This window comes from Sycon ciliatum, chromosome 2 (assembly GCF_964019385.1).
Source record: "Sycon ciliatum chromosome 2, ocSycCili1.1, whole genome shotgun sequence".
Taxonomy (NCBI): Eukaryota; Metazoa; Porifera; class Calcarea; order Leucosolenida; family Sycettidae; genus Sycon; species Sycon ciliatum.
In genome coordinates, this window is record NC_088644.1 from 23,404,341 (window position 1) to 23,424,279 (window position 19,939).

At 46.9% G+C, this 19,939-nt stretch overlaps 1 protein-coding gene across 2 annotated transcripts; it reads left to right on the top strand.

Annotated features, from left to right (window-relative positions):
- The first annotated feature begins 1,998 nt into the window (after positions 1-1,998).
- Positions 1,999-19,656, top strand: LOC135809283 (linoleate 9/13-lipoxygenase-like). 2 transcript variants are annotated; one of them, XM_065322605.1, is made up of 14 exons: positions 1,999-2,226; positions 3,975-4,085; positions 5,119-5,156; positions 5,758-5,844; positions 6,574-6,696; positions 9,983-10,450; positions 11,523-11,691; positions 12,442-12,657; positions 13,165-13,316; positions 13,783-13,880; positions 15,660-15,741; positions 16,840-16,921; positions 17,078-17,247; positions 18,657-19,656. In XM_065322605.1, exons 2-14 carry the CDS (start codon positions 3,986-3,988, stop codon positions 18,891-18,893), a joined length of 2,022 nt encoding a protein of 673 aa, XP_065178677.1. In that variant the 5' UTR covers positions 1,999-2,226; positions 3,975-3,985; the 3' UTR covers positions 18,894-19,656. The 2 variants fall into 2 exon arrangements, with proteins under 2 accessions (XP_065178677.1, XP_065178678.1); XM_065322606.1 differs by having other exon boundaries at positions 3,975-4,079.
- The last annotated feature ends 283 nt before the right edge of the window (positions 19,657-19,939 follow it).

A 19,939-nucleotide genomic window follows, 5' to 3' on the forward strand; every position in this document is an offset into this window, starting at 1 on the left:
ACTTGAAACCACGCACCCAATTCGTAAAACAAGAAAGAAGGAGGAAATGACAAAACAGCAGACTAACAAGACATTGACTGAAGGGGGGCTGCAAATGCAACGCAGCGATGGTTATGGGGTGCTGCAGGCTCCGCCGACCTATAGGCTCTGCATCCGCGCCTACTTCACGCATCAGAAGATCTGGAGAAAAAGAGAAACAAAAGAGATTGAAAAAAGAAAGAAAATAGCGAAAGTATAGTGTGGAGAGAGAGAGAGAGAGAGAGAGAGAGAGAGAGAGAGAGAGAGAGAGAGAGAGAGAGAGAGAGAGAGAGAGAGAGAGAGAGAAGAGAGAGTGAGAGAGAGAAAATAAGAAGTGTATTGAAGGGTTAGAACCATAGAGTAGGAGAGGGGGAAACTGTATGAAAGACCTATCTCCTGGTAAGAGTCATTATCACACACGTTCCCTAGTAGTATAGGGGGAGGAGGAGACTTGAGAGATCAGCCCGACAGGGCCGATCAAGAAAGTCGATTTTGGCTCACCTTCAGGTGAGCCAGAACACCCTTCCCTATACTACTAGGCCTACTATAGAATAATCCTTCGTTCGCCAAAGTGATATTCTAAAGAATATTCCTTCGAAGAAAACACCATTCGTTGCATCACTACACGTCTGACAATACATGTACATACTACAATTGTACATGTACAAACTGTAAGTTATCGATAAAGGCTTTAAGCTTCGGAAAAACGTGTTGAAAACACTGACTATAGAATAAATGGAGCGTAAATGGCCGATGATGTGTCGAAGCCGTGGATTTCCTACATGCCTTGTCACTGAGACCATTATGACTGTAACAATAGGATACTAGTAATGGTTTGATTAGGTGAAACATTGCACACACAGCTATTGGTGAACAGGATGAAAAGTGACCTTCGATCGGTTAGTTCAGCCCACACTCTACACGCCGTGATGTCACCGTAGAAAATGCTAGAAAATGCCGTCCATGCAGCCCACATCTTGAGTTCAGACAGTAGAAACAAAAGCTACGGTGCAGGCTAACCACATGTACATCACTACATGTAGGAGTTGGGGGTGATGTGGCGCTACCCCGCGCCAGGCGTGGGGAAATTTGACAGCGGTGTCCTCAATAGATCGGTTGACAAGCGAGCCTTATGATAAGGCATATCACAGGGCAGCCGCCACACACACGCAAGCTCTGCACCATCTTTTGAAATTATTCCTCCACTCGACAATGCCATTCAGTACTGCAACCGCAAATCTCGTGTGGGCTAAAGCCTGAAGACAACTGACTGGACTGGTCGCAGACCCTATCAGTATCACGGGCGAACACAGTAGATTGGATTCTGCATGCGTTCACCAGCACTGATGTACAGAGTCGTACAGTGACAGTGTCTGGTGAAGGTCTGATGTGAGGCCCGATCCGTCATCAGACAGATTGATAGCTTGTCATAATCAGAATCATCTGTCTTCGACCCTTCATGGTAGCGACAGGTGGATCAGATTCGCGTACCCACCCCGGCCCGGTGCACCAAGGTCTGAAGTGCCTAGTTCATGGCTGATAAATATGGTGGTAAAGACTCACCTGGTAATATGGCGGTAAACATCATGGCTGTTAGAACTATGAGAGACAGAGAGAGAGTACGGAGATCATCCATTCCCGGATGAGCGTACTAGTATTCCTCCTCTTCACATTTCCCTCCGTTGACTCAGACGCGACGGGTTGGAAAACGGGAAAGTGCTTAGTGCAATAGTGCATTAGTGGGTGTACGTCTGCACACAGGATAGTCTATGGCTGACATCATGACACCGCGATATTGGGCGATATTGATCGGACACCCACAATCACGTGAACATGTTGAGTGCAGCTCACTTCGCCGTCACCACGAGCACAATGCCAGTAATGACTTGCTTGAGTAATGTTGTTGTTTCGTCTCGTGCCGCGGTGACAACTCTTTGATTTCCCTACTATAAAAGACGAGGCTCGCACTACCTACCGGTATTATAAACCTCTTGCTGTTGTCAGCAAACAGCATCGGTGTACCACTATCACAGCTTTAACTCCAGACGTTCAGTCTTTAGAACAGTCTTAGTTTTCATTGTGTTGTGCAGTGCAGATCCTCTTTCAACTGGTCTCGGCTACGTGTAATAGGTCTAACTAGTTGCTAACACTAGTTCGTTGGATACCTGTATTCGCTCGACGGTGCTCACCGGAAATCCCCATCGGGAGGTAAGTTCTTTGTACATTTGCTTCTCCTTTGGCGAATGGTTTTCGGATCGAGTGACCCAGGCGAGCTCAAAACAATTAGTTATCACTAGAAATACATTGATACAACCAACATTATCATCAATACAGACTTCGTTTGTCTTGCACCGGTTGCTAGGCGACTTTTTGGCCTCAGTCCGGCCTGCGTCGAGGCTGCAGAATGATTGTTCGTCGTGGCTATTGCTGTACTGGATGTTCTTGTCGCATCACAATCCGTGTTTTGCCTGATAACACAGCTGATATGCAGGTGCATGTACATGCTAGAACTCCACTGTACGATATCGTGCGACTGCAGTCTACGATTGAAATACGTATGTGTGCTGGATGAAGCCTCTCTGGAATTGAGGCATTTGACTCCATGGAGTCAAATGCCTCAATGCCAACATTCAGCTGCTGATATCTCCCCCCCCCCTCCCTCTTGCACTCACCGCTGTATTGCCTGAGTACCTGCCCTGAATGTGACTATCAACATCACTAGTTGATTCTCAGCAGGCGCTAGTCCTCGCAGTTCTACTTCTCAGATGTGCCAAGCGTCACGACCTCCTGCAGCTTCCAGGCACCAAAATCAGGACTGCTCCACTTCACACCAGCAGTTGGTGATGGTATAGCACACTCTACATGTAGTTTCCAATCCATACACCATTGGAACTAACTTCACCGCGCTCTATCTCCTAGCGGTTACGGAATACTTCTCCAGTGTGGAGAGGACACCAACGGAAGTAGTTCTAAGAAGAGAAGCGTGGGGAAAGGCCTAACAAGAAGACGCCTATGTCCAAATCTCACTCCCCATGTCCGGTCACGTAAGGTAGTTAAGTTACATGACATATAGGTACTACTTCAAGTACTACACTCTGCTGGTAAGTCTACGATCGACACGTCCACGCCTCTGTAAATTGATGAGTACTGAGTCTAGTCTGTCGTCGACAAGCTTTGCGGTGTTCGCGTTACGTGTACAATGCGATCAATAGATTTACTGACTGTACGTGTGGCAGTGCTTGCTGCCGAAAACGTCCTCTACCACCACAACAGTACCGGTATACCGGCACTAGGTCTTCCTGCACTAATAGTAGTAGTACTAGTAGTAGATCTACTACTGTGCAGGGAGTATGTTCGAGTGACGGGTGTTGTCTGTTGATAATTATTATGACTGTTGTCACGCTGTGTCAGACTGAAACCGTCTGTGGGACATGCTGTGACTGTACTTCGAGCTACATGTACAGCTGCAAAAGGTGTGAAGAGACCTACCCGCAACAAATAGAATGATCCACCCTGGGCTGTTACATGTTACCACTTGTGCTCGGTCGAAAGTCTAGAAAGACTAGATCTTGCGACCTGGCATGTCGACTGTCGACTGTCGGCTGCGGATGCCGACACTCGGCAGTGCAGCTCCGCTACAGTAGCAGTCGTAGATCATTCTACTTCTCAATGTGTAGATATGTCGACAGCGTGCAGTCAGTGGACATGCACTGCATGCACGGGAAATGGCCGAAACAGGAAGCAATGAAAAAAATAACCCGGTATTTTGTGCACATTCTTCGAATGCTGGATTGCTCAAAGTGATACTAGTAATGTCAGTGTCCGTGAAATGTTCCAGTTCTTTATTTACTTCCGTCTCGACACAATGGATTCTGGCCATTAGTATTCTCTCTCGTGTGACATTTTCGTTGCTTTGTTACTTTGGTCGCTTCTCACTTTGTGATGCTACTCTTCAGAACGTTTCACAATGCGGTCTGCCCTGTGGCTGTCGTTGGCTGCACTGCTTGTGTTCCAAGCGTTGGTGCCGGCAAGAGCTGATGATTTCCTGTTCAGTGATCAAGGTGAGAGTAAGTGCCTGTGTTTATGGACTATGCCCGGTATCTGGGTATGCCCGGTATCTGGGTATGCCCGGTATCTGGGTATGCCCGGTATCTGGGTATGCCCGGTATCTGGGTATGCCCGGTATGCCGTGTGCAGATCAGTGAGTGCATGATTGTAGTAACGTTAGTACCGGTAAGTCGGTAGCCGAAGCCGGGATGAAATGCCTGTGCACGAGGACCCGGCGGCGTTTCCATTAGTAATAGTAGTACAGGCTTGGGGAACAAGGATTCGTCAAGTGGTGCATACTGTACTTTTGTGGCAGTGTTTTCAGATATCAGGTCTACATAGTGCCTCGCTGAAGTATTTTAATTTCGACAAGTGCACGGCAAGTAGAAGGGAATGTCCAGATTGACAGAATCGTTTCAGTGACACCATGGTGATCAAATCGAAAACAAAATGGAGCAGTTGCCATGGTTTCCATTTCTCATTTTGAATATCATTGGAGCACCTGCTTGTGTTGTATCATCAGAAGGGTGTGTTTCGAATTCTAAAGAAGGAACGGTCTCTGCTGGGGTAACCACTGGGACCTAGCCTTGTGGCAGAGCATCACTGCACTGGATTTTTTATTTTATATCTTTTACGAATGACACAATCCCTACAATCAGACACACATCAGACAGAGAAAGGAAAAAAAGCACAAAGAAGGAGGAGAAAGGACAATGACAAACCGCTCTGCTTATAAGCTACTGGGAGTCCTTGCGGTGGCAGTCAGTCTTTGTCCTACAGTCGTCCTTTCTCACTTCATCTCCTTCAGACTAATAGATATTGTTGGTTGTGTTTATTTGAATTCGCAAACCGTTGTTGGGCTCAGTACACTTGCATTCCCCATGCCTTTGGCCCAGCTCGGGGTGCTTCAGTGCATGAGGTAACACATTTCGAGATTCCTCATAAAGCAAGGATCAAGACAATAGGTAGAAGTAGGCAATCATGTAGATCATGCGAATGTATACATGTATGTCAAAACATTGTCTCATGTTGTGTGTATGTGTATTGCCGCAGATGAAGATCAGGCGAAATCACGTGAGCGGCGAGGAACGGTATGTATCCAGTATTCAGTGCATCGATGACAGCTCAGCACATTTATCACTGACAGCCTGTGTTTCTTTGCAAGAACAAACCATACAGTCTAGGATAGGTATTTTCATGCTTGAATTTGCAATCTGGCTTCCGGAATATTGCAGAGAACCAGGGGAGGGGGAGGGGGGGAGGTGTTACGAATGAAGTGGGAATCATGGTCATCATTGGGTAGGAGTTTGACGAAAAACATAGAACGGAGGATGTAGTGGGGGGGGGGGGGGTAATAAAATGGGGCACGATGAAAAAGTGAGTGAGATTGGCAACAGAATGATTATGAGGCACAGCAGCAGTGACGCATCTCAAGCATGTTTCATTACACCGAAGCCTAGACCGGCCACAACCATTTGCATATAAACACTGTTAAAATCTCATATACAGCCTGAATATTTTTTCTCTTGTCTCTTCTTGGGATGCCGGCAGAAATTTATGTGTGAAGGATACAACACTTCTTCTATTGGTAGCTATGATTTGGGGGTGTCCACGCCTTTCCTCCATCATCAAAAAGCACATGGAACATTTTGACATGATCAGGCTTTCTGCTGTTATTCTTTTGTACTGCAGTCCAGCCTCTTAGAAAAACTTCTTGGTTACCTGAAGCTGGGAAACCTGTTTCCACGTCCGGATGTAGACCATGAAGGATGTCCTCCGGTGAGAACTGTTTACTAAGTCTTAGTGCAGTGGGTTCCTATACATGTACTCTGCCTGCTTGACGGACTAGGCCACGATTGGCAAAGGCACATGCTGCTCTAATTATCGGACTGAGCATGATGTATGCAGATCAGTGCAGTACATATGCGAAACCCTGAGGCTGACATAGCCTCCGTCTACTACTCTGTTGCACTAAGCACTGTGCCAGTGGCATGTAGGCATTTTGGGTGCTGCCTGCAGATATTATGAAGTTATCAATCATGAAAATTATTTAAATCCACATCTGTTATCTTGTAGAGTGATGACATCATTGTATTGAAACGTCGTCTCGGGGTTGCCTGAGCACACACACACACTGCACAGCGATTATTAGACGACGGCCCCTTGAGGGTGGTGGCATTCTTGCAGATGTGGAGAACTGAGTGCGACCGAGTCTGACATGAGCCGTGAAGTAGATATATTAAATTTTATTCGGCGATGATTCGGCTTTGTGTATCCTAATGAGTACTCTGTAAAAAAAAACAAATAAAAAATAGGCGGATACCACACGCTCTATCTAACTGCAAGCAGTTCTGTCACCTCCTGCAAATCCATCTCCATTCCACATCCCGGTTACAGACTGCGTAACAAGAGCTGTATGTAGAGTATTCACTATTCAACCGCATTCTTCTAATGAACGTCCGTTAAAATTACATGTATGTGTTTTTCTTTTAAAAAAATCGACTACAGGCAAGCTCCGTGTTTGGTCAGTGCAACAACTCCTGGACGGACGTGACCCAGGAGGAAATTGATGCCGAGGCGGATGCCCTGATAGAACGCCGTGCCCAGAATCCCACCGAATTTGTCGACGCTGTGAGTCTTCCAACCGGCTCTGTGTTTACTGTGTGTGACTAAAATGATACATGGGGCATGCTTTCACACATGTACTGCAATCTACTTCATACAAACAACTTACATTCAACACCAGTATTTCACCCCAAAAAAGTCGGTGGGGCTTTTACTCCGATGATCAATTTAACGGTGATAAAAGAGTAGATGTCTGTATTTCGTGGCAAAAATGGGGGAGGGGGCGGTGTGGCTTATACTCCTGTGCGGCTTATACTCCTGTGCAGCTTATACAGCCGTCCCTCTCTAATCCGGCACTTGTTTATCCGGAACCCTTGCCAACCGGCGCACTTTCTGACGAAACCGATTTTTTTCGTTCAATTCCTACATCTTAATCCGGCACTTGAATTCCGCCTCCGGCAGTGACTTTTTGAAACGAATCGCTCAAACTGCACGTAGTTTGATTTCATAATCCGGCAGTCGTAAATCGCGTACCGTACAAGTGCACTCCTTGCCAGGCCAGGCTAGGCTTTTCCAGGAGACAACGGCAGTCATACTTTCTTATTTTCATTTAGCAAGGAGTAGTGTCCTGACAATTTTCAGGTGTGTGTGTGTGTGTGTGTGCGTGTGTGTGCAAGAGTACATGGGAACATAATCTCTGTTTTACTTTATCACTTTTTCACTGTGTATATTCCCGGAGAACAATTGAGAATATAAAGCCGTGCACCAAATACTTGGGTCGACACGGAAAAACCCTGCGTTTTGACATGAACGCAGGCAGGCATAGTGGGATGGTCTAATACCATGATTGAGAAACAGAGGGTACCAGGTTCAAGTCCTGCTTGGAAGCGGAAGGATTTTTTCCAGCCGTGCTGCGACCCACAGTTAATTGGGAACTCGTGGCCTGGCACGAGGAAAACATGGATGCAGTGAATGGGATTTTCGGTCTTTGACCACTTGCTGGTGAGCTGATCTACTCACCTCCCACCGCTTTAGGAGCTGCATCTGCGCCTTGATCCTTGAAGGGTGGTGGCGTTCCTACGGATGCGGAAAACCCGGCTTCCAGCCGAGTCTCACGCGAACCGTGAAATTAATTTTTGACATACATAATTATGATACATGTACATGCATGCAATTGGATAGGGCCGGGTCAGAGGGCAGGATTTCTTAATCCAGCACCCTCGTTAATCCAGCAGAAAACGCCGTAGCAAAAGGTGCCGGATTAGAGAGGGACGACTGTACTCCCGAAAATACGGTAGCACCATTCTCCTCATGAGTAACATGTTGAAGTTATCCATCCATACTTTCAGTACACATTCTTCTCGCAATTTCATTACAACGGGAGAGATGAAAACTGACGTTGAACTAAAAAGTGAGTGAGTGCAAGGGAAATGAAAAGAGAAACTCCGAAGAAACAAAAACGCAGAAAACGAAGGGATCTTTGCTTTTGGTCATCGATGCTCCCCGCTATTCCTCAGTGTTCATGATATTGACATAATATATTTTCACTTCGTGTTCTAGTATTCAAGAGGTCTGAAAGGAGTAAAATAATTACAGGTCTGCTCTCGAGTCTCGATATATCAACTCTCACTTGCACGTAAACCTCGCTAGTAAGTAAAAAAAATCAAATCCCGCGCCGAAACAGCATCACTCCCATACAAATTTTGTTCTACACAACGTAATCCTACATAACATAAACCTCGACATAACACACGCTACGGCGCAGTCCCCGACGTGCGCACTCTCGATACAACGTAAATTCACGTGTACGCTACGATCAAGCGGTAGCTGTAGCTAGCCAGTTTAGTCCTACATAACGTAAACCTCGGCATAACGCAGGCCACGGCGCGGTGCCCGATGTGCGCACTCTCGATACAACGTAGATTCACGTGCGCGGTACAATCAAGCTTTAGCCAGTTTAGTCCTATTGTGCATATATTCTGCGGCATTGGTGGTATCTAATGTCGATGGTGGTACAGTGTGTATATGTTTGCACGGTTGCACCCGCCTCGTAATACCCTTCATTTTTAGGTACATCTTGTACTTTACACACGGTTTTCTACATAACATAACTCTCGATATAACATATTTTGCGCGGTCCCAGAGATTACGTTATATGGAGAGTAGACCTGTACTACTCGACTTTTCAGGATACTGGGCTTTATAAGAAATGGTTTGCTCCCCACACCGGAGCTCGCGCTATTCCGCCGACTTTACTTGACACTTGACTGACTCACGACTGCCATCCAGAGCACACGAGAAGTCCATCGAACCTTCGATTCGGCAAACCTGCAAGAAAGCACCACTCCCTGCTCAATACACAGTGTTTCGGGGAATTCACCCCTCATCAGTTGAGCTTGAGTAGGCTGAGGCAGATTGTGCCTGAAGAGCACCACTTATATAGTGCTCTCCAGGCACAAACATCACCAGGGATACAAACTTACAGAGATGCGCCGTTTCCAGCGCGACAAACACCTTGTGAACACCAGATAGCAGCGTGAGTCAGTGTCGCTCCTGGACGGTGAGACAGACACTGGGCTTTATAACCTGAAAAAGGATAACAGCGCCAAGTTGCACGGACACCGGCCAGGAGCCCATCGAATCAGGTAGCGCAGACCTATCCCGAGTAAGTGTGAACCCAACCAGCGTGATTCACACAACCCATCAGCTATGAAAAATGACAGTGCAATAACTACACATCTTATCATGTCCCCTTCTTGCCTGAATGCAGTATGTAAGAATGTTCCAGAGCACTTCAGGATTCACGCGCGGGCGCGCAGCAAATGTCACCTAGATGTGCTAGAGGCTGTTTACATTGCCAAGCTACAGCCTGAGCTGTGTAGACAGAAGGAATTTGTTAGGAAGCTAGTGCTATTTTGACTTCCCACCTCCCTGTTATAGTGCGTGTACTCTTTGGCGCAACTCACACTATCATTCAGCCTGTGTACGTTTCATCACAATGTTTCCGCCAATATGCTGTATAAATTGACATCGTTGTGCTTCGTCCCATTATCACCATGTACTGATTTTGAAGAGTAATGGTACGAAAGGCCTCATCAGATTTTCAACTAGCTTCATCTCTTCGTGTGCTGATATGTTTCCCTCCGAATAAGTCTCTATAAAAAGGATAATCTTATATTATGTGTATGTCTGCGGGTGTGTGCGTGTGTGTGTGTGTGTGTGTGTGTGTGTGTGTGTGTGTGTGTTTGTGTATATTTTGTATGTGTGTGTGTATGTCTGTGTGTATATGTGTGGTGTGTGTGTGCGTGCGTGGATGGGTCTGATTTGAATGGAAATGCGTTACTGCGTTTAGCTCCAGCAACCCTTGCGTGAGCACATCGAACCGAATGCGCAGTTCCAGATGGATCTAGCCATTGACCCTGAGTGGAGTGCAGTATATACGCCAATTATCCAATCTGCAAGGCAACTAGCTGGGCTTTATAACCAGCTCAATCCACCCACAGGTGAACTGGTCACAGAGTTTGATACGTACGCAAACGTCACCAATTTCTTCCGTGAGACCTACTCCAACTCACCACCGATCCCGGCAGAGTACCGCCCGTGGACGTTCCATCCAGCCACAGACCCCAACATTACTGTTGATGCACGTTGGAACGACGACCGAGTTTTCGCTGCTTCTCGCTTGGCCGGATACAACCCAGGCAGCATATATCGTATTGGATCCCGGGGTCTTCCTCTCTCCAAAGTTCGGCAGTTTCGAAACACAGACTTTGATTGGGACAGCGCTGTTCAGGCAGCATCAGGGTATACTTATCGACAAGTGAGTGCTTCACAAATGCATGTGTTCTCTCTCCATAATGGTACCCAGACAATGTGTGCATTGAATTGTTCAGTGTACTCTTGCATTATACTACATAGTATGTGCTTGTGACGCACATGCATGCATACATATATGTGTGTGTGTGTGTGTGTGTGTGTGTGTGTGTGTGTGTGTGTGTGTGTGTGTGTGTGTGTGTGTGTGTGTGTGTGTGTGTGTGTGTGTGTGTGCGCGCGCGCATGCGCGCGCACACATGCCTGAGATAGATCGATCGATCGATAGATAGATTGACACACAGACAAAAATACAGCCATCCAGGTGCCATCTTCATTCTCACTGGTACCAATTTGACTCAAACACATTTCATTCGCCCTTGAGGCACATGTGAAACCGGCATAAGCCTGCATCAAAAATATTTGTGAGCCAACATTGTTAGATCAGGCAGTGAAAGGCGGATAAAGATTACGATGATAGTTGCTAAATATTTTACATTCAGCACATCGGCCTCATCAAGTGAGGTACCTCCAGATAAATACATAGGCATGTTGTAGCATCGCCATGTACAGTGCTGCCAAGTTTTCCGGTCTTTGGACACCGTCCGAAAACTCACCCCTGTCAGCAAACCTATCTGATAAAGAGTAATCCCGCCGTGTACAGAAATCCCAAGGAGATGTATGTGTAACAGTGTACATGTACATTGGTATAGTGTTCAGATTGAAATCCATGCACACCCATATCACCTTACCACACGGTAACAAATTGGGCGTCTGCAAAATGTGGCTTAGAAGACACCTTTTGCAGACCCCAAAATATTGTTCCTATGATTTGGTTGAAATGTTTTACCATCACTGTATTTGACTGATCCGAAGCAGTCATCTTGCACTGCCAGCAATGGTGCTCAGTGTAGCCCTGCCTGTATCAATGGTAATAATCCCTGGACAGCGAAAGACTGCCGGTTTTTAGCTGTATTATACTGAATGCTGTGTTCTGTGTTCTATGTTCATACAGGCAGTGCACTGCCGGTTTTTAGCTGTATTATATTGAATGCTGTGTTCTGTGTTCTGTGTTCATATAGGCAGTGCTGAGGGGCCGACTATACGCCCAGTATCACCCTATCCTCCAGAACATCACCATTTTCAGAGGTGCTTTTGCCGGAGAGAAATTCCTGACCCCATTCGCAGTGTTTGTCCTGCCCCGTGGCAAGCAAGACCTTCGACCTGTTGCAATTCAGCTGGGATTGTCACGTAAGCATTGCTGGGCTCGCTCGGATGCAGTGGAGCATTATCGACATTTATTGCCTAAGGCTGTGTTTACATGAGGCGTTTCAACCCGCCATGTACACAAAATGAATGGCGCGTTTGCATGACGCATTGCTAACGTACTTCTGTGCGTATCTCGCGCCAGGCTTGAATAGCACTGCACATGCAAATTTCGCGCGAAAGTATTCATGTGACCATACAGGGCTCTAGAAGTGGACTTTCGGCGGCGTATCAGTATTTGACCCGGGTCAACTGTCTTGATGTAAAAGCTCACCAATTTTGTCTATCGTACAGACTTTCAACCCGGGCTGAACTCGACCCGGGTTGAAATTTCTCATGTAAACACAGCCTGACTGTGCATGCTGCTGTATTTACTTCTCTTATTGAACAACAGGCAGGACAAGTGCCAGGTGTTGTGGATTGACCATTCAGTTGTGGGGAGCCATGTTGAGCTTTACACACGGAGTGATGGCGTTGCCTGTGTGTGTGTGTGTGTGTGTGTGTGTGTGTGTGTGTACACGCATGTCTGTGTGTGTGTGTGTGTGTGTGTGTGTGTGTGTACACGCATGTCTGTGTGTGTGTGTGTGTGTGTGTGTGTGTGTGTGTGTGCATGTGTATGCGTGTGTGTGTGTGTGTGTATAATATATGCGTGTGCGTGTGTGTGTGTGTGTGTGTGTGTGTGTGTGTGCGCGCGTGTGTGTGTGTGTGTACATGTTGTTCTTTTCCTGTGTTCAGGTACTTCTCCAGTGCACTCCCCTGAATCATCATTTTTCTGGTGGACCTACTCAAAGATCGTGGCCAATAATGCCAATTCCCTTGAGAATAACATCGAGAAACACTTGCATAATTCACATTTCACGGGAGGGCGATTTGCTGTGGTCACCCAGGCCGAGGTGGCTCCCAACCATCCTCTTCGAATTCTGCTGGATCCTCATTTTAGAGGTGTTCACCGTACGTTAACAGAGCTGCTTTGTTTCCTTTTCTGAGCTGTATGCTTATTGACTATGTCCCACATAGACCAATTTTAGTGACTGGTTTGTCCTTTTTCTAGTCCACAGATCAAGCCGGAAAAGGCTCTCTAACTAATTTACAAAGTCTGACCTTGAACACTCTCTGCTAGGAGGGCAACGACCCGTACACTCTAGATTTTTGTGGTAGAACACTGCTTGCCTGTAGCAGAAGTCCCTGCTCCGAATCTCGGTAATTTCTTGTGCGAGGTCAGTTTGGAGCTCAGGTCTATGAAAGTTCGTAATGAAGTTTCACTGCTCTACGGGATCCTCTCTAGAGAACAAGTTAGTAGTAGTAATAGTAACGTTAGTGCCAGTGGGCCATTTGCATAACGGCTTCTTATCGAGCCTTAATATTAAAATAGAAAATCTTCAAATACAATGTTCTTTCCAAAGCCAGCATCCCGGCGGCTGATAAGCTCTATTTGTACACATGTCTTTTATCGTTCAGAGACCAACTCCATTGGCGAAGTTTCTCTGTTCTCACGTGGTTCAGTCCTGGACTTTGGCACCTTGCTGACGTTTGACGGAACGGCAGAGTACCTTGCCCAGTCCTACCAGCAATGGAACTACCGCGAGATGAACCTGCATCGTGAAGTTGCCGTGAGTAGTACACTGGCCTGGTCGCAGGGATTTAGCAACAATTGTATCCTAGTGCTGACGTGTACTTGTTCAGTGATGGTTGCCATTGAACTGCGGACAATTTTGATACCATCAAATACTTTCTGACAATCCCCATCGATACTACATGTCCTCAACTTCAAATTAAACTTTCTTTATCAAAAACTTATTTGGTCGACCCGATGACCAGGATTCGATGTGCGCTTCCGGCTGCAAGGCAATGCCAATCCTTAAAAGCAATAAAAGGCAAATGGTATCTTAGCCTAGGCCAGTCAAAATGCTGGCATGCTGCTGGCATACTGCTGGCATACTGCTGGCATACTGCTGGCATACTGCTGTACCCATGTAAATGTAGTCTGGTTTCACGGAATCATTGGACCTAGTAGAGCATCAGAAAGTTCTAATCCTGTGTGCTGTCATGTTCATTTGTCATTGTGTTATGTTGCAGTACCGCGGTTGTCGTAACCTGCCGTACTACCCCTACTATCACGACGGCTTGCAGGTCTACAGGTTGCTGCAGCGATACGTGCGCAGCTACGTGAGACTGTGAGTACACCAGCGATGAACATATTGCATGTGGTTTAGAGAACTGTGTTGTCTGGCGGAATGAACTACAGCATTGCCTCATTCTGTTGCTATGCTGGTTATATGGGAATATAATTGTTTTTATAGAGAGGACCATAAGTTTACAAGTTATCCGTTTTGACAGACACACCCTGCTGTAGTGGCCCATTTTACCAAAGGAGCTGCACTTCTCAGACCGAGCAGAAACTCACATCGGGAGTGTGTAGCCGGTTTCCCACACCATCTGCAGGGCTCCTGGCCTGCGCGGAGCGCTGGTGGGTGGTCGGGACGGTGCTGGGTGGGTGCGCTCGATCGTACTGCTGCTGCTTGCGGCGGTGCAGAGATCTCCAATTGGTGACGCTGCGCCACCACTTGTCGGTGTACCTGCTCGTAGTTCCTGGCGTGCGGAGCAGCCTTGGCCAGGTCTGGCTTGTCGAGCAGCTGGAGCTCGAGGGTGAGCTTCCTGTCCACCAGGTTGGCCATGAAGCGATCGTGGATGCGGTCATCGCGAGCGTCCTTGAACTCGCATTTGTCCGCGATGCGGTGGAGACGACGCAGGAACTCGTCCACGGTCTCGGATGGCGACTGGGCGGCGCGTTCGAACATCGTTCGTTCGTGGACGACGTTGGAAATGGGCTTGAAGTAGGCCGAGAGTTTTGTCTCCACTTCCTGAGATTTATCGCGATCGCCGGCGTTGTCGAACGTCAACAGTGGTCACCTGAGGACCCATCGTGTTCAGGACAGGTGCGACCAGTTCTGAACTGCGGAATCGCTCCAGTCCGTCGTCTCATTGAGTCGGATCAGAAAAATCCAATGTTCCCGGTGGCTGGAATCGAGCCATCCTGAAGTTGCAGACAAGGTTCGTTGCAGATCAATGTTATTTTTTATCACTGATCCTGTTCACTGCGCCATGTAGCGGTAGCTACTTAGAGTAGTTTCGCCTGACTGTTTATTGCAAAAGGGGGAACATTATCGGACACTGAAAAGCACAACTAATTGTAAGGAGAGCAGGAACGAAGAGTGATTCCAATCGGGAATCACTGTGTAGAGAAGACAGAGAGCGGAATAGACTACGGTGCTGCGTGCACACAGTAGCGACCGGAAGCAGCGTGCCCAGTACGGGATGCCATGTATAGATGGAGCCCGAGGGCAGTGCACTCAGACATGAATACGCACGCGCACCCGAGTACTGCATTCAGTGCATGCGGGGGACTGTGCCATAGAAGGGGAAGGGTTAGTGATGCGCAGCCAGCAAGCGCAGCGGTACATGAATGCATGACTCCCGCCATGGGTCTATGGTACAGCTGGCAGGGTGCGGTTCTCACACACGTACACACGTTAGATCAATGCGAGTGAGTGTAGGGAGTAGGAAGGAGAAACCAGGAGACAGACAATGCTATGCCTAGGGATAGAGTTCTGTCATGATGCTACTGATTACACTACACTAACGATTCATGATAAGCAGGATACTGTAGAGTCGAAATGAATTTTTTAAACGCACACCAAACAGATGACTACCAGGCCCTAGGCTCCATAGAATCCAAACCAAAGCTGTTATGAGTTTGACATTGGTGTCATTTGTGGTCACTCCTAAGCAAACACAGCCGTAAAACTATGTGGATTTGGTCTGTAGTGCTTGTGGGAGACTATGGGTTTCTGCAGGTAACGCATTGCATTCTTTTTTCAGATCAGGCCAAGGTAGTTCCCACAATTGCAGGACTTTGGACTACAATGTGTTAACTCTGCTTGGTTGCTTTACAGCTACTACTGCTGTGATCGGCAAGTACGCAATGATGAAACCCTGCAGCGATGGGTGGCTGTGCTCGCCAACGATATTTACCAGGTAATGTATACTCTGTATACTATGTACTCTGTATACTCTGTATGCTCTGTATACTCTGTATACTCTGTATACTCTGTATACTCTGTATACTCTGTATGCTCTGTATACTCTGTATACTCTGTATACTCTGTATGCTCTGTATACTCTGTATACTCTGTATACTCTGTATACTCTGTATACTCTGTATACTCTGTATACTCTGTATACTCTGTATGCTCTGTATGCTCTGTATACTCTGTATGCTCTGTATGCTCTGTATACTCTGTATACTCTGTATGCTCTGTATGCTCTGTATACTCTGTATACTCTGTATACTCTGTATACTCTGGCTGTAATTGCTACTACAGTACAGTGAATTTTGGAGCAATATTGATGCATGAGATCGCATGCAATGCCCCTCCAGACTGCTGGTTGCGCAGGTTTTGGCCCACAATGGAAAAGTGTCAAGTGAGGAGAGTGGACAGCATATGAAAGGGGGTGATCGCCATCTTGGAAGCGGATTCATGTAACAAATTCTTGTTGGCTGACCGCAGCAAGACAGACGAGAAACAAATTATTGCACAACATGTTTTCGCTCCCAACCATGGCATCTACTGTTTTCCTTCATTCCTTAAAACCGCTCAAACAGCGTCCGTCGGCACAAGAGCTTTTTCCCAGCTGGCTCAATCCAGAAAAATCAGTCCGATGGTCCCGGATGGTCTACTTGCGCAGCGACCCACTTCTGGCATCCCAGCGCAAGCATTTTTCGATGCAGATATTCCACTCTCCTTCTATTGACATACAGTTTACATCTGGATGCTGTTCACTACCTAATATGTGTCATTGCTCTTACTGTACAAACCTGTAGGGATGCCACTCTATGTGGAGCGAGAATAAGCTATCATTCGTCCCACAATATCTGTAAAATTTCATTTTTTTTTACCTATTCTGGTAGCAGAGCGCACCTGAAGCCATAGCAGTGTTGCTCTGATGACAAAATACAACCAGGCTGCACTCTTTTCACTGTGGATGTGTGTGTGTGTGCGTGCGTGCGTGCGTGCGTGCGTGTGTGCGTGCGTGCGTGCGTGCGTGCGTGTGTGTGTGTTGTATGTCTTCCAGGGAAGAGCTGGTCTTCCCAGTCGTATTGACAGCGTCTCGGAGCTCAGCGACCTTCTGACTAACATCTTGTGGCTATTCTCTGGTAAGATTGATTTGAGCGGTTCAAAGCAAGCTGATGGGCAAGGATTACAGCAATAAAACGTGAAGGCATTGTGAAGTAGTAGTGTATGACCTAGTCGCGGTATGCCTTTTCTCTGACCTACTGCCCTGTGTATCTTCCTTCCTATGGATATCCCAGGCTACCATGATGCGTACAACTTCCCCAACGCCGAACTGATTTATTCTCCTGCCGCTGGCTTGATTGTTGCGCTGCGGCCCGAGGAGATCAATGCGACTCTTGCCGCAGCCACCACAGAGGACAACCTGGGATATTTCACCTCTATTCTCGGAACGCTCACACCTACACTGGTGAGGTCATGAATCCAGGGTTCAGTTCCTATTGTACTTGCTTGACATGTCACTGAGTTGTGTGTTCGGGTGAACAATCCTACAGTGCTGCTCAATGAAATCGAATCGTGTGAGTCAAGGTTGTGCCCTGCACCAGCTCACATACCAGTGTTCACAGGTCTAGGGGCTGCATAGCGCTGCCCGCCGGTCTGGCATATACTCACTTGATCAGTTTTCATTGAGCAGCATGTATGTTGTGTATGTTGCTGCTCTGTCGTGGAAGCCTGCTTTTGTCAACGCGGTGCTTTGATCATGAGCCGACATGCAAACTGCATACCCGATACTGCTTGTGCACTCCTAGTTTCAGTCCACTTTGCATTTGGTGTTATGTAAGGCATTAACGCATCACTCGTTATTCTAGAGTCTGAGAAGACACCGGTTGGTCATGTTGTTGAACATGCAAGTCGCTGGTGAAATCTTCCATCCAATCATTACAATTATTATACTTGGTCTCTCTTGCTCTCGCTGTCTATTTTCTCTCTCTCTCCATCTCTCTCCCCATATGAGTTCCTATCAGTTGCAGTGAACACCTTGAGTGGAGAGCGCTTGCTCGAGCGTTGAACCCGGGTTCTGAATCCACCATACCCAGTTCGCAAGGCTGGGCGGGGTTGTGAGCAGGCTTTCATTTCATCTTTTCTTATTATTTCTTATTATTTCTGCTTTTTATCTCATTACAAATATTCTGCGCATTTTTTCTCCATCTGCGCTTAAAATCTAGACTGACAACCTGCTTGTTAAATCATGCACCTGCTTTCAGGCGTAAAAACCCTGCTGTAGAGGTCTCAGTCCTCATTTGTTAGACTTACCTGTCTTTATAAATGTAACTTACTCTCTCTCTCTCTCTCTTTCTCTCTCTCTCTCTCTCTCTCTCTCTCTCTCTCTCTCTCTCTCTCTCTCTCTCTCTCTCTCTCTCTCTCTCTCTCTCTCTCTCTCTCTCTCTCTCTCTCTCTCTCTGTCTGTCTGTCTGTCTGTCTGTCTGTCTGTCTGTCTGTCTCTCTCTCTCTCTCTCTCTCTCTCTCTCTCTCTCTCTCTCTCCCCCCCCCCCATCTCCCCTCTCTCTCTCTCTCTCTTTCTCTCTCTCACTCTCTCTCTCACTCTCTCTCTCTCCGAGTCTCTCTCTCTCTCTCTCCGAGTCTCTCTCTGTCTCTCTCTGTCTCTCTCTCTCTCTCTCTCTCTCTCTCTCTCTGTTTGTGTGAGTCTCTCTTTGTCTGTTTCTCCTCTTCTCCCATGTGAGGAGGAGGAGGCGGCATAGAACTCTATAGCCATGTATACCCTGATTCTCAGCAATTGCTCTGGTATGTTTTCGGGCATAATTCTCCTGTCCTGTCACAATTGTCAATGTTGCCTTCTGTTCTTCCAATGATCTTCAGGCAACTCAAAGCACTTCAATATCTCTGACGGGGATGAAGTTCCAAGACCTTTTGGGCAACAGTCCAGCTGCGGCCACAGTGGATGAGCGCACAGAGACCCTTCACGAGTTCATCCAAGGTCGACTTGACACCCTGGAGGAACGTCTGACCGAAGAGAACAGAATGAGACTGGCACGTGGCCAGCTTCCATACAGGCACATGCTGCCCAGTCAGTTGACCGGCAGTATCTCCGTTTAGACCTGTTTCTTGCCAGTTGAAGCAAGTAAGCACTCGCCATTCGTACATGGCTGCTAATGCCACACAATCAGAATCTACTGACTCTGCCTTCAATGCCATTCATGGTACATGTATATGTGGTAAATGTGGTGTACCTGATGCCCGTAGTCCTAATCCCAAGGATCACAGTGACTTAGGATGTACGAGCTTTTCTCCAGTCCACCTCTCTCTCTCTCTCTCTCTCTCTCTCTCTCTCTCTCTCTCTCTCTCTCTCTCTCTCTCTCTCTCTCTCTCTCTCTCTCTCTCTCTCCCTTCCTTCTCTCCCTTCCTTCTCTCCTTTGTTTCTTCTCTGTCTCTGTCTCACTCTTTCTTCAGCCTTGTGTTTGTCACTCCAATCCGTTTTAGATGTTTTACCTTAACTTTTTTCTTCAGACCTTTCCCGTTTGGGTCTTTCCCTCAAACCAGTGAATAAGGTGACTCTTTTTGCATTTACTGATTTAGATCTACCTGTACATGTACTATAACTTATAGTATAAGCACACACAGTAAACACTTTAGCTGTCTACAATTGAGTAAACATGCATACCTTTAGCTGTACCTGTGAATATTCAGGATGATATTTCCCGCAGCTATAACATGTCATCCTGCCTACTTGTATGCTTCAATCATCAGCATTCTTTTTAGCATCGGAAGTTCTTCTAGGCATTCCTCTAGTATTGACCTTAATGCACTGTAAGAAAATGTGACAGAAAGATAACTTCTAATAACGGTGCATTTCAGTTCAGCAGGTGGCTGTACAATGCGTGGATTGTACTCCTCCGTGTGGGGCTAGGCTGTTGGTTTCCACCGCGAAAAATACTGTAAAGTGACGTATGCCTGTACCGTCGTGCACGGAACGGTATTTTCATGGACTACTCCCTCCCTTTACACAGGTTCAGGGAAGATGCGAGCTGTGTTTATTGTATTTTATTTATTTTTTAGTTAAATAATCATGTAGTACCAAGAGTACAATACTGTAGCGAGAGTTCCCAGATTGCCTGGAGTGCTCAACACCACAAGGATGGAGA

Coding starts and splice junctions, on each gene's coding strand:
- LOC135809283 (XM_065322605.1), top strand. CDS start 3,986: ATGCGGTCTGCCCTGTGGCTGTCGTTGGCTGCACTGCTTGTGTTCCAA. Junction 4,086..5,118: donor GTTCAGTGATCAAGGTGAGA/GTAAGTGCCTGT, acceptor GTATTGCCGCAG/ATGAAGATCAGGCGAAATCA. Junction 13,881..15,659: donor GTGCGCAGCTACGTGAGACT/GTGAGTACACCA, acceptor GTTGCTTTACAG/CTACTACTGCTGTGATCGGC.